General features: G+C 43.9%; 1 protein-coding gene across 1 annotated transcript in view; it reads left to right on the top strand.

The window, feature by feature from the left end:
* The window catches only part of ano2b (anoctamin 2b), a 137905-nt gene that overhangs the window by 288 nt on the left and 122517 nt on the right, over positions 1–15100 (top strand). Inside the window, exon 2 of the mRNA XM_056275867.1 lies at positions 1000–1407. Coding sequence (XP_056131842.1) covers positions 1000–1407 — 408 coding nt within the window. The remainder of the gene's footprint in view (positions 1–999; positions 1408–15100) is intronic.

Consider the following 15100-nt stretch of genomic DNA (forward strand, 5'->3'; position numbering starts at 1 on the left):
GTTGCAATTTGATGGAAACAGTAGAAACTGCATTTTAAATTGCATTATAGCATTTATTCACTCTTTGGGGCAAAAATAAGAGCTTTCAGTTGTAACTTAGATATAGTTAACAAAACAGAATTCTTATGCAGTAACTTTCAGATATATGTAACAAAACAGAATATGTATTCAGTAACTTTCAGATATATGTAACAAAACAGAATATGTATTCAGTAACTTTCAGATATATGTAACAACACAGAATATGTATTCAGTAACTTTCAGATATATGTAACAAAACAGAATATGTATTCAGTAACTTTCAGATATATGTAACAAAACAGAATATGTATTCAGTAACTTTCAGATATATGTCACAAAACAGAATATGTATTCAGTAACTTTCAGATATATGTAACAACAGAATTCTTATGCAGTAACTTTTAACAATGCAAACGGGAGCGAGATCTCTTATTAAAATACAATAGATTACACTTGTGAAACAGATGTAATTAGAGAAAAAAGTCCTGTTACCCTTTATAGTTTAGGTAGATAAAGGTCTCAGTCACATTTGAGTAAAATAATCCTATTTCTATAAATGTCATAGGATCTTTTTTTTTAAAGATATTTTATTTTCACGGACCCCTCGCAGTTACACCACGGACCACTAGGGGTCCGCGGACCCCCGGTTGAGAAACACTGGTCTAAACCATGTCTGACATGCAACCCTAAAGACGACTAACACAAGACAACACGACTACCTTTACACCATGTTTGTCTAATGGTTTGTCTACATAGTCCAGGTGTGAGGAGTCCAGCAGGACCGCCATGGACCACTAAGCTTCTGTCAAAGCCTCAGTCGTATGTTTGTCGTGCCTACAGCACGTACCAGTGGGGGTGTATGTAAATATGTGTGTGTGTGTGTGTGTGGGGGGGGTCAACCTGCATCTTAACAAAGAATCTATCTAACAAAGCCAAGAACCCTGCAGGTTCACCTTTGACCCTGTTCTTCCGCCGCAGGTTGTGGGTTCAAGTCCGGTCGCCAGCAGCCCCAACAACGACCGAGCAGGGCTCTACTTCGCCGACGGTCGACGGAAGGTGGACTACGTGCTGGTCTTCCACCACAGGCGGCACAGCTCTGTGCGGATGCCTGCCGGCACTGCTGCCCCTTCGCACGACCGCCTGTCCATCATCTCCAACGGCAACTTCCCGGCGGGGGCGGGGGCGGGGGCAGGGGCGGATGCGGCGGCGGCGGGGCCTGGAGGTTTGCCGGCAGGAGACGCGGGGCACATCGGGGAGGTGTGTGTGGAGCTGGGCGGGGCAGAGGAGGAGCTGGTGGAGCCAGCTGACCGCGAGGTGGAGCTGATCAGGGAGGAGTTTGAGACTAACCTCCTGGAGGCCGGGCTGGAGATCGAGAGAGACAGAGAGGTGAGACAGTGTGTGTGTGTGTGTGTGTGTGTGTGTGTGTGTGTGTGTGTGTGTGTGTGTGTGTGTGTGTGTGCGCGCGCGCAAGACGTTGCTGTGATGTAAACTGTATCTTAAGACAGTTCCTGGGCATCTGAACAGGGCTAGTTGAGGCTCCGGGGCATCTGGGGCTCTCTTTCTCATATACCTTAAGGCAGTGTTTCTCAACCGGGGGTCCGCGGACCCCTAGTGGTCCGTGGTGTAATTGCAAGGGGTCCGTGAAAATAAAATATCTTTTTAAAAAAAAGATCCTATGACATTTATAGAAATAGGATTATTTTACTCAAATGTGACTGAGACCTTTATCTACCTAAACTATAAAGGGTAACAGGACTTTTTTCTCTGATTACATCTGTTTCACAAGTGTAATTTATTGTATTTTAATAAGAGATCTCGCTCCCGTTTGCATTGTTAAAAGTTACTGCATAAAAACTCTGTTGTTACATATATCTGAAAGTTACTGAATACATATTCTGTTTTGTTACATATACCTGAAAGTTACTGAATACATATTCTGTTTTGTTACATATATCTGAAAGTTACTGAATACATATTCTGTTTTGTTACATATATCTGAAAGTTACTGCATAAGAATTCTGTTTTGTTAACTATATCTGAAAGTTACTGCATAAGAATTCTGTTTTGTTAACTATATCTAAGTTACAACTGAAAGCTCTTATTTTTGCCCCAAAGAGTGAATAAATGCTATAATGCAATTTAAAATGCAGTTTCTACTGTTTCCATCAAATTTCAACCCCCCTCCCCCAAGATCAGGTGGAGGGGTCCTCAGGGTAGATCCAAAATACGCAGGGGGGGTCCAGGACCCCAAAAAGGTTGAGAACCACTGCCTTAAGAGACCTTGCTGAAGAGGTTTTTAAATAATACTTTAACAGTGATTGTTGGGGCTCTTTGAGTCGGTCCCTCACATTATTTACCACTGGTCTGTTGGTGCTGATCCAGAAATCAAAGCTTGGTTTCCAGATACGCAGATCGGTCTTACATTAGACCTCCATTACGTAAGAAACACAACAGCTTCGTAAACCCGCCCCAACGCGAGGCCCAACGCGAGGCCCAACGCGAGGCCTCCATTTGCACTTGGAAAGGGTTTCGTTTTTAGCAGCATCAGACATGACCAGTGAATGAATACCGTGTACCTGCACTAGAAGAACCAAAGGTTTTTGGCGAATGAAGGCCCACCGAGTACGTCTATAGCGTCTGTTTGGGAAGTGCAGTGTGCTTTTTATGAAACACAATCACACAGATTCTATAGGATGAAGATTTGATTTAATCCCTTGTTATGTTGCTGGGATGGCAGCTCGACCTTTTTATTCTCTGTTGTATTGGACGTGTCTACATACATGACTGAAACGGATAAAAACACACCGGTAGATGAGTGGTTTAATAGACCGGAGGTGTAAAAAGAGGGAACAGATCGTGGGGAGGTGTATGGGATGGAGTCACACAAGTGATTTACATGAGAATGTTTCTACTGTAAGAAACACACAACCAAAACACTGTTATTCTCTCTACTTCCAGCTCTACTTTTTACATGAGCATCACATAAATCACGTATCCTTTCGCAAATTTGGCCTCGAACAAGAAAACCTTCACCACAGGTGGCTTTGAATAACTACTGCCAGCTCAATGGTTTGAACGCAGGTGTGAAACACATCTCAGGTTTTCTGTAACCTCGAACCACAGTCAGTGGTGCCATGGACCAATGCTGGCTTACTAGTCAAGAGTGAAAACGTTCCCTACTAACGAAGTGTTCTCATGTGTAGACTCGAATCCCACTGTTTCCAAATTCTTCCCAATTTTCACCCGGTCATAGACAATCTACTCATATTTTCGTAATGTGTGTGTGTGTGTGTGTGTGTGTGTGTGGTGTTAGTGTAGATAGCGGGACCGAAAACTAAAGCACCTATGATCCTAATTCTTTGTGGAGGTGGTAGGTATTGTCTCAGAGAGTAAGGGGAAAAATCCCAGAAAATTAAAATTATGCATAATTATGCATAAATATGCCAAATATGCATTTTTCTAAAAATGGCTAAAAACCCAACTTTCTCGGCATTTCAGATGATTCTGAGCATCTTTGATTTTTTTCACCTATATAAAATGTTTTTTCTGGGGCTTAGAAATGTTTTGGCATTACGCAAAATATATGCATTTTTGCAAAAATGCACTTATGATCCTAATTTTTTTTTGGAGGTGGTAGGTATTGTTCCAGAGAGGACCAGAAAAATAGAACATTAAAATAATTATGCATAATTATGCAAAATATGTATTTTCTAAAAATGGCTAAAAACCACTTATCTCGGCATTTCAGATGATTCTGAGCATTTGGGGGGAGGGAGTTGGAGTGGGGGGGGGGGGGTTCAGGGGCAGGGGGAAGGCGGTTAGCTGGCAGGATGAGGAGGAGGGAGATTTAGACGGGTGGATAACCAAACCGCTACATTGTAGCGGGGTTCTTCTAGTTTTACTATATTACGCGTTTCACGTAAGTAACCCAGCAGGTCAAACCTTAGACAAAGAAGTGTCTTTATGCTCAATACGACTTAGAAAAAGTTTACTTCAGTGCACTTTTAGCACACCTCGTTTAAACTAAACTCCACAATGGTTCATACAACAGCAAACGATACAAACTAACATGTCTTCTAATGGCTGTGCGCACGCCAAGCTGCAACGAACGCGTTTATAAAGGCCCATTGTACGCGCTGCCTCTTCTTCTTCCTCTGTTTTATGGGCGAATTGCCACCAGGTGGAGCATTATCGCCACCTACTGTCACATTAAAGAGTCCTTAATTTAGATCCTTCCCGTCGGTCCAGTATCCTTGAGAAAGGTCGCTGCTGATTGGGTAACGCCTCTGACACACCCACCAAAACGAGAGAAAACGTACCTCAAAGGAAATATGTCGTAAAACCTGGAAACCGTCGCAAAACGGTGAACCCCGAGTTGAACCTGCCCCAGTTCAGTTGTTGTGTCGAGCGCCCCCGTCGTTACCGCTGCAAATCCAGTAGAAACGGGGAGGAGGACACAACAGGACGTCCGACATTAGCAGTCTACAAACGTCCCGAACTTGCTGACAAAACGACAAAATTATACTGAGAAACCGGGAGGAAAGCAGTTAGCTGGAGGACATTTCCAGTCAAGTGGTCATGGCAGGTACGTTGAAAGACTAATAGAGTCTGAAACATGGCTGTTCATATTGACAGTTTTTAAAAGACTACTTAAAACCTACGTTATTACTGTAAACTACTAATAAGACCCGTTAGCTGACCCTTTAGCCGAGCGGTTAGCGATGTCGCCTTGTGGTGTCGTACACCCCATATCGAATCCCGCGCCGGGCAAGAAAATAACCGGTTACATTACTAGTGCTTATTTTAGTCTTTTGATCCTCGTTTTTATGAGTTTTTCCCCTTATATGGTGTTAATTGTCCTTGGATTGATTGAAAGGTGCTATACAAAGCTAAGTTGTTGTTGTAGCGTTCACCGCTATAAAGATCACACTTAACAGAACGTCAACCGACCGTCGTCTTTATTCCAGCTGTTGTCGCTTAGCTTAGCTTAGTTTAGCTTATTTTAGTTTAGCTTAGGTTATTTTAGCTTATTTTAGCGTAGCTTAGCTTAGCTTATTTTAGTTTATCTTAGCTTATTTTAGTTTAGCTTAGCTTAGTTTAGTTTAGCTTATTGTAAACTACTAATAACACACGTTAGCCCCTAGCTAACGGGTCTGACCCTTTAGCCGAGCGGCTAGTGACGTCGCCTTATGGTGCGGTACACCCCTTATCGAATCCCGCCCCGGGCAAGAATATAACCGGTTTCACTATTTTAGCTTAGTTCAGTTTAGCTTGCTGCCACCGCGACCCGACCCCGGAGAAGCGGTTGATGAGATGAGATGTTGTCGGCCACAGTCACGCCGCACAGACCGCCATTATCGAAACAACTCACAGATCGTCTCCCAAACAAAAAACAACGAAACCAACCGGTAACCAATCAGAAACCAGCGGGCCAGCCCTTTACCCCTCTGCTCCACCAATCACAGGCACGCACACTGACCGCATAACGTACGTTCCCGTGATTGGCAGAGAGCCGGGGCACGAGAGACGGACTCCGCTAATCAGAACTCCCAACGGTACAGTATTATTTGGCTCTACAGCGTGGTCATTGGTGTGAAATGGCCGATCATGGATTTACGTGACTATCACACGTAATGAGAATCTGGGCAAACCAGCGTGAAAGCCTCTTTACAAATGGGGCCTTATTTTATTTATTTTTTTTCTACACGCCTTCACCCGAAACGCGTAAAACACAAGTTACTACAAAGATAGTATAATGATCCACTATCTCCATATTCAAATGTGAGGCTGCACCCTAGGTGACGACACTATTTGGTGCTCTGTAGCGCCCCCTGGCAAGATTTTCTGTTGTTCGGTGGCACAGCGTAGCCGAGAGGGCCGCAGAAGAATCCTGTTGCTTTGTGCCAGAACCGCTGCCGAGTTGACAAACAGAGCTGCCGGCTGCCGGAACCGCTGTCGAGTTGGCTGAGCGGAGCCGCCATGGTTTATCCTTTCTGGGTACTGACAGGTGGGTAGACTGTGCCCGGGGATTTGAATTCAGAGTGACCTTCTCCTAGCCTTTCCCTAAAGAGGCATCGACCCACAAGGCAGCGGGTGGATTTGAAATCAGAGTTCCCTTCTCCTATCCCAATGTGTTGGCTGGACTGGGCACCATGGGAAGTACCACACAGGCATGCAGGAGGACCAGCTCTATCAGTAGGGATGTCGTCCTTAGCCAAAGGGCCCTTGCTGAGGTAAGGCGCTACCCCTCTACAGCCTGCAGTTGCAGTTTAGCGTCCTACCCAGGACAAACAAATGGGGCCCACTACTACAGTACTACACCAAATACTATGTAGCGTGACGCCCTGTGATTCTGTCATTTGTGTTTGTGGATGAACACTCGCCTATATCGTCTATGTCGTCTATCATATGTATCGGTTTCACTGTTGCTGCAGTGAAAATAGCAGCTATGGGAGATTCTATTCATATGTTTACTGTTTTTTGCCAATTTTGACAAGGTGCATGAACAGAAGTGGAGTTATATAGCGAAGCAGTGCTGGTACGAGTGTGTGGTTATCTATAGATGTGTGTGCGTGTAGTAGTAGGTGTTTGGCAGGGTTTATCGGCTGTGGGCGATTTACCTTTCTGCCGTCTGGAGGCTGGCTGTGTTAACCTGCACCCAGACTGTTGTACAAGTCCCTCTTTTCTAGAAAATACTTTCTCAACTACCGCCACACTTTGCCTTCATCCCAGAGGGGGATTATTTAGAAACATCACACTGTTCAGCACGTTTCACACTCACCTAGATTTACAAGGATCTGTCTGGTAACCAACCAGCTGGTTGTGTAACATAAGGGTTTTGTGTTGAAGGCGAGCTGATTTTTATCTGATTTGTTAGCAGATATCCTATTATATATCTTTATATCTGTATAGATATACAGAATATATCTGTATAGATTCTTCCTTGAAACGGATAAAATCTCAGCAACAGGTCACAATCGGAGAGTTTTAGAGAGAGGCGACGGGCTTTCCAAGGAAAACAACCAGAAATGACGCCCCGGGCCTTTCTGTTGATTTGAATTATTGATTTGAATTTTGATGCACGGTTTCAATCTTATCAACATACAAGACTATGGAAAAAAAAATCTTTGCATAAATTTGGATACACATAGGGCATACACGATCATCCAAACGGATGAAAAGTGTTTTTCCTACTAAGGAGTCTTTAATTCGAATTTGGTTCTAGTGTGTTTCTCTGTGGTACATTCTGGACAGAATTGTTTTCAGTGCTAATGCAGGATAAACGCCTGGGTGGGACATCCGTGTACGGATGTGTGTATGTGTGTGTATGTCCATGTGTCTGTGTTTTTGTGTATCTAAGTGTAGCTGTGTGTGTACGGGCGTGCGCGTGTTATCTGTTTGTTTGCATGCACGGCGACGGGCAGCCTGTTGGTGGAGCGTGTGGTCTGCAGGCTTGTATTAATCAGATTGTTGACAGCGTGGTCCTGGGGACGAAGCCAGGGTGAGATTAGCTCACCCACTGATAGCCCCTGATCTCATCGCATGGATGAACAGATAGCTGTACACTCCGCTGCCAAGACACATCCACCGGCCACAAAAGAGGGGGAGAGAGAGAGAGTCCCCTTTCAGACGGAGAAATCCACCAACCCAAACCACTGACAGGCCTTGCGGGATGATTGACGCACGCTGAACAAAGTGTGGCGCCTGTGTCAGCACTTACTGAAGTCTGTGGCTCTCGAAAGGCGTCTGCAAGGGGTTTGTATCGAAAAACTGTCGGTTTGAAATGTCTTGCTCACAGGCTGGAAATATAGCCGTGGTGGTAGTCTGTTACGCTGTATAGCTGGACGTCTGTGTTTAACCTGTCTACGTGATAAATGGTCTATTAGTGTTGTTAAACGGTGCGTTACTGTTGAGGACCCACAGTAGTCCAACCTGAGTGGATTTATACTCTCTCTGAGTGCATTAGAAAACAAATGCTCACCTTTACAGTGAATAGACTTACCAAGGTCCAGCCAAAGCGGTAGTATAACACAGTCGCCTCTCATGTGCATGTATGTGTGTGTGGATGGTTTTTTTATGTCGTGGATTATTTATGACCCTTGGGTGTGTATATGTGTGTGTGTGTGTGTGCACGAGGTGTGCTCATCTGGGCATGTCTATTTGAGGTGCACGTTGCTGGCGTGAACTTGTTATACATAGTTTTAGTAAAATGTTGTTGCTGAAACAGGCCGCGAGGAGGCGCTGACTTAAAAAGCATCAAACAGTGAAGAAAGTCGCAAAAAGGCACGACCATTTCTTGCTTAGAAAAACAAACCGTTATTTTTTTATGAATCGATTTATTCCCAGATAGCAAAATTGCTGGGGTCCGGACCCGTCCCACACCGACACTTTCATCCGGCCCACATACCACGTGGAATGATGGCATTTGGGCGGTCCGCTCCCGTTTGCCAGATCTGGGCCAGAACCAAGCCATAGCATTGCCGCATGTGCCACATATTTGTCAAAGGCGGCCCAAATTTGTTTTGTGATATTTGGGCCATATTCACCATTTACCACACGGGCCACTTCAGGGTCACATCCAGATTACATGTTGCCGAGAGCACCGCATCTTTGCCAAAAAAGGGCCACATTTGATTTGGCATATTTTGCTATTATACATGTGGGCCACTTCAGGCTCACACCCATTTTGTCAGGGCCAGAAGAAGGCCATCAGTCCCGCATCATTGCCTGAAGTGGCCCACATCTGGGTGCTATCTGGGATGGTTTTCATCAGATGTAATAACAGCAGGGCTGTACAATGTGACATATATGTCACATGTGCTACGAAAAAATCGGTCTGTGCAATGAATGAATTTACTGCAGTAGCACCTGTGCGATACAGTTTTGCCTGTGTCTGAGACAGAGCTATTTGTTTGTGTGAATTTAATATTTTTTACTTCTGTTTTATTGGAATTTTGCAATTTATAAATCAGTCAACAAATGAAATAATTTCAGTATAATTCCCTCCCCTCCCCTGCTCTCCAGCACATCCTCAACTCACCCAGCTTTTTCCCATGATGACCAAAACAGTGACCTCAAGCACAAATAAATACATAAGACAAACAGCAACCTTATTTAGATGGACACAAATGAGAAAAAAATGGAAATAAAAAGTAAAAAAAAAAAAGATTATGTTTACACTAATTTTTATCTCAATAAAATAACTCTTAGTTGGACTACTACAGTGGTGTTCCAGGTTATGAACTCTCCCATTCTGTTATTTTGGTTAGGTTGGTGACAAAAGGCCTCCAGACTCTCAAATTTATTTGCATCTCCCTTCAACGTAAATTAGATTTTTTTTCAGGCTTCAAGTAAAACATCTCTAGAATCCATTTTGTGTGGGATGGTGGCACCAATCTCTTCCAATTGAGGTCAGATGTCAAGCTTGGCCACACTGCATCCTCAATCCAAACAAGGCAATAATAGGAAGGGGTTCGATTGTCATATTATGCATATAGCTAAGGGATTCAAAGACTTTCTTCCAGAAAGTTTGACCAAAACATGTGCAACCAGGTTGCAGTGGTAGATTTACACTGATCACAGGTGGGATCAGTGTTTGTGTATATCCTTGCCAGTTTCTCCTTAGTAAGATATAGACAGTGAACTGTCTTGAATTGTATTGGGCCGTGCCTAGCACAAAGAGAAGAGGAGTGTACTAGGTCAAGAATTGAATCCCACTGGTTCTCTGCAAAAGACAGGCCTAGATCTTGTTCCCAAATAGTTCTTGGGTTGTTCAGAGATTGCAGGTTGATAGCGTTAATTGTGTCATAAATCCAGGTGATGACACCCTTGAGACTCGCAAGCCCTAAAAGAGCCTCTATAGGGGTGCTTGGGGGTTGCTCTGGAAAACGGTGGTAGCCTTTTTGTACAAAGTGCCTAATCTGTAGGTACCAAAAGAAATGGGAATGCAGCAATACATATTTTTCTGACAATTGCTCAATTGATATAAATCCCCCATTTATATATAAATCCTTAATAGCTCTAATGCTGTTCCCATGCCAGGCTCAAAAGGCCAGGTTAGACATAGAGGGGCCGAAGAGATGATTTTCAAAAACAGGGGCCTGAAGTGAGGAGTTCTGCAACCCAAAATGTTTACGGAACTGTACCCAGATCTTTAGTGTATGAGAAGCTACGAGGTTTTTAAAAGAACTAGCATTAAGAGGTAAAGGAACAAATATCAAAGAGGAGAGTTTTAATTTAAAAGATCCCAATTTTACCCAAGCTGGAGCTTCTGCACCAGCACTGACCCACATTATGATATTTTTGACATTGCTAGCCCAGTAGTAATGAAGAAAGTGAGTCATGGCTATACCTCCTAACTTTTTCGGCCATTGTAGTAATCCTAGAAATTTGAATCAGTTCATCTGGGCACAATGTTTATTGGGAGAAACGTTTCATCACTCATCAAAGTGACTTCCTCAGTCTCAACTGGGATTTCCTTACCTGGATTACTGCGCATGCATCAAGACTTTGTAGAAATTATTTACGAATACATGGGGATCTTGCCGTCCCATATAAGGCCAGTGAGGATTTGGTCTAGCAATAAAACATGTTTTTGGGAATGAAAGTCAGAATTGTTTGGAATAAATAAATAAATAAATCGAGGAAGAACATTCATCTTAATCAGGTTGATCCAGCCAGTTAATGATAGAGGTAGTGAACCCCAATGGCGTTATGTCCTGTTTGCATTGAACAAGCGGAGGTGTGAAATTAAGTTTAAATAACATGTGAATGGAGTGAGGCACCACCAACCCTAGGTATTTAAAATGGGATGACATTCTCTTGAATGAGATTGCTGCAGCTGGGATATTGAAGGCTGAAGAATTTACAGAGTAAAGTTCACTTTTTTGTAAACTTGAAAACTTTCCAAAATAGACAAGGCATGCAGTAGTGAAGATGTTGGATTGGCAATATATAAAAGGAGGTCATCAACATAGAGAATTTATGTGTGGTATCTCTTTGGGTGGTGGCACGGTGGCACAGTGGTTAGCATGGTCGCCTCACAGCAAGAAGGTCCTGGGTTCAAGCCCCGGGGTAGTCCAACCTTGAGGGTTGTCCCGGGTTGTCCTCTGTGCGGAGTTTACATGTTCTCCCCATCTGCGTGGGTTTCCTCCACGTGCTCCGGTTTTCTCCCACAGTCCAGATATGTAGGCCAGGTGAGTTGGCTGTACTAAATTGTCCCTAGGTGTGAATGTGTGTGTGTTGGCCCTGTGATGGTCTGGCGGCTTGTCCAGGGTGTCTCCCCGCCTGCCACCCAATGACTGCTTGGATAGGCCTTGGATCCCATGACCCTGGTTGGGATAAGCGGCTTGGAATGAATGAATGAATCTCTTTGGGTTATCCCTTTTAAGCCCTGGCATTGATGTAGAGAGGCTGCAAGGGGCTCGATAGCGAGTGCAAAGAGCAGGGGAATCATTGGGCACCCTTTTCTATTGCCTCTATGTAACAGGAAACATTCTGAATGTAAGTCATTTGGATGGACAGAAGCTAAAGGGATGGGTACAGTAGACTAATCCAAGATATATACTTGACCGGGTGTGCGTGTAGATAATATCAAAGAACCTACGAGTATTAGAGTAGAAATGCCTGCCTCTAATAAAGCCGGTTTGCTGGGGCAGTATCAGACCAGGGAGGACATTATCGAGCCACCTTGCAAGGGACTGAGCCAGGACTTTGTAATCTACATTCAGAAGAGAAATTGGCATATATGATTCACATAGCAGGGGGTCCTTTCCCTTTTTGTGCAAGAGACAAATATAGGCACATTCAGGGTTTCAAGGAGTTGCCCGGTTGAAAGTGATTCAGTAAACATTGACAGTAACAATGGAGAAAGCTCCTTTGAAAATTCTTGAAAAATTCCACTGGGAACCTGTATTGGCCTGGGGATTGGCCAGATTGGATACTTTTAATGGCTTCTGAGACCTCCTCCACTGTCAGGGGATGGTCAAGGTCACCTTTCAGAGAGTCATCAACGGTTGGTAAAATTAAATTCTGAGAAAAAGAATCTTATTTAGAAACATCATTGTCATATTCAGTTGAATATAAATTTGCATAGAATGTCACAAAGGCGTCATTAATCTCCTGTCATCTGTGGTCACGGAGCCCAAGGCAGTCTTAATTTGAGATATCTGACGCACAGCTGCTGTTTGGCGGGCTTGGTGAGTGAGAAGCCTGCCTGCTTTGTCACTGAATTCATGAAACATATACTGAGATTTTAATAGAAATTGTTCCGGTTTCGAGGAAGAGGCCAAGTCACATTCTGTTTGCGGACGGATTCGCTTTTGGTATAATTCTGGGGAAGTAGTTGAGGCATATTGGCTGTCAAGTTACAAAGTTTCAGCTGAGAGCCTTTTTAATTTGGCCATCCTTTCCTTTTTAGGATTTGACACATAGCCAATTGGTCCACGCAAGCATGTCTTTAAAGCCTCCCATCTGATGCTATGGGATGCTTCCGCAGATGCATTGTTCTCTATAAAAATGTTATTTGGGTAAGGATGAATTCCACAAAAGTGCTGTCAGAAAGGAGGAGAGGGTTCAGACACCATATTTTCTCAGGGGCATGTATGTCAGGGAAGTCTTATTCCAAGGACAGAGGGCCATGATCAGAAATCACTATGCTATGATAGATGGAAGGACTAGAAGAAGGTATAAGTTTTGCATCTAAAATAAAATAGTCAATTCCATAAAAAGTATGGTAAACAGGTGGAAAAGAAAAAGAAAGCCCAACCTGTAGGGAAATGTAAGCGCCATGGCTCTTCCATTCCACAGTGTTCCATTATTAATAGCTATAGCCATTTAAGTTAGGGGTTCAGGTTTGGATGGAGACCTGTCAGGTCTGGGGCAGAGAACACAGTTGAAGCCACCCCCAATGACCAGGTGATTATTAATATCAAGGACAAGAGAAAAAAAGAAATTTAATAAAAGCGCTGTCATCCCAGTGGGGATTATATACACTGGCAAGGATAACCCCCTTATTAAAAAGCTGACCCGCGACAATAACAAATCTGCCATTTGGGTCTGCAATTATTTTGTCATTCTCAAAGGAAATACTTTTGTGTATAAGAATGGCTGTGCACCTGGCCTTAGAATCAAACTTGGAATGAAAACCGTTCCCAACCCACCGCCTCTGAATTCTCAAAACGTATGCCCTGTGTAAGTGTGTCTCTTGGAGGAGGGCTACTCCTACCCCCAATTGATCTAGATGTGCCAGCACTTCATTCCTCTTCACAGAGTGAATTAAAGGTTTCACATACCAAGAAATAAAATTTGCGTAGTAAGACACAGGACAGGATACCAGGGTACAGATTGCTGCGCAGTACAAAGAGAGTGTTAAAATAAAAGGGATGAGTGTAACTGATGGGGACAAAATGAGAAAAAGGAAACCTGGGGGGAAAAAGACAAACAATACAAAAAGAAACAGAAAAAAACAGAGAGATCAAAACGATGCTCTCCCTCCCATACCTCACACCTACACTTACCCAAACTAAGTGCATCAAAACCCCAGAAAACATGAATGCAAAAGTAGTGCAGCATAGATTACAGTATTTGCACGTTAGCTCTCCTCGTGTAACAGAGGATTAGCAAAACTTTTTTTTTTTACTGAACGGGGTTAGTTTGTGCCATGCTTGTTTTCCACGTGTTTGAGTACTTTTAACCTAATTTTTTGGCACTTTTATGATCGTTTCCTGAGATACCCTCTCAGATGAATAATAACAAACAATAAGTAAGTCAAATAACAGAACAATAACAAAAAGCAGATACTCTGATCATATGTATATAGGAAATATAAGGCAGTAATAAGCCCTACACCACTCTATATCTACCAGCTATCACCGAATTAGTGCCAGATACCATCCTCCTCCGGCATTTCCCATTGTGTTCCTTTTCACTTAAGTTTTGGCACTTTTATTTTTAAAACATTTTCCACCTTTTTCTCCCCAACTGAATTTGGCCAACTACTCTACTCTTCCGAGTCACCCCGCCGCTGCTCCACCCCCTCTGCCAGTCCAGGGAGGGCCTCAGACTACCACATGCCTCCTCCGATACGTGTGGAGTCGCCAGCTGCTTCTTTTCACCTGACAGTGAGGAGTTTCACCAGGGGGACGTAGCACATAGGAAGATCACGCTGTTCCCCCCAGTCCCCCCCCCGAACAGGTGCCCTGACCGACCAGAGGAGGCGCTAGTGCAGCGACCAGGACATACCCACATCTGGCTTCCCACCTGCAGGGACGCCTGACCAAGCAGGAGGTAACACGGGGATTCAATTCAAACTGGCAATCCCCGTGTTGGTAGGCAACAGAATAGACCGCCACGCCACCCGGACACCCGTGTTGCCACTTTTATGATGCCAGATCCTGACATATATCCTCTGATAAACAGTAAAAAAACAATAAGTAAATCGCATAACAGAATGGGGGAAAATAAGCAGATACTCTGCCCCTATGCTTTTAAAGTATAAAGGAAATCTAAAGCTGATAACAAACCCTACACAGCCATAAATCCTTCATCTATCACCGGATTAGTGCTACATATCGTCGTCCTCAGTCATTTTCCGGCATGTTCTTTTTCACCATCAGTAGGATTTTAGTCTTAACAAAAGCATGCGCCTCCATCGGGGTTTTGTCCCATTGAAAACGAGCCGCAGTTTAGCTGGGTGTAGAAGGGGACTATGCCTACTTCTCGAAATAGTTTCTTCACTGGGAGGAATGGAGCTCTCATTTGTTGCAAATCAGCAGTGAAATCAGGGTAGAAACTGATCCTTTTCCCTCAAGATCAGCTGTCCTCTCTCCCATGACATCCTGCAGAATCTGCTCCTTATAGCATACAGACCACCATAGCCTGCGGAGCACCTGTCGGTAGGGACGGTCTCAGGGGTCCGGTGAGCGCGGTCCACCACAGGCAGACAAGTAAAGCTGTCTTTCCCAAAAACTTCGATCAGAAGCTTCTTCATGGAGGCAGAGGGGGGGTGGTTTCCTTTGATTTTCTCCTCTAGTCCAGTCAATGTTGTTCTTCCTTGAGAAGTTTTCTAGAATATCCGGCT

This window comes from Lampris incognitus, chromosome 3 (assembly GCF_029633865.1).
Source record: "Lampris incognitus isolate fLamInc1 chromosome 3, fLamInc1.hap2, whole genome shotgun sequence".
Classification (NCBI taxonomy): Eukaryota; Metazoa; Chordata; class Actinopteri; order Lampriformes; family Lampridae; genus Lampris; species Lampris incognitus.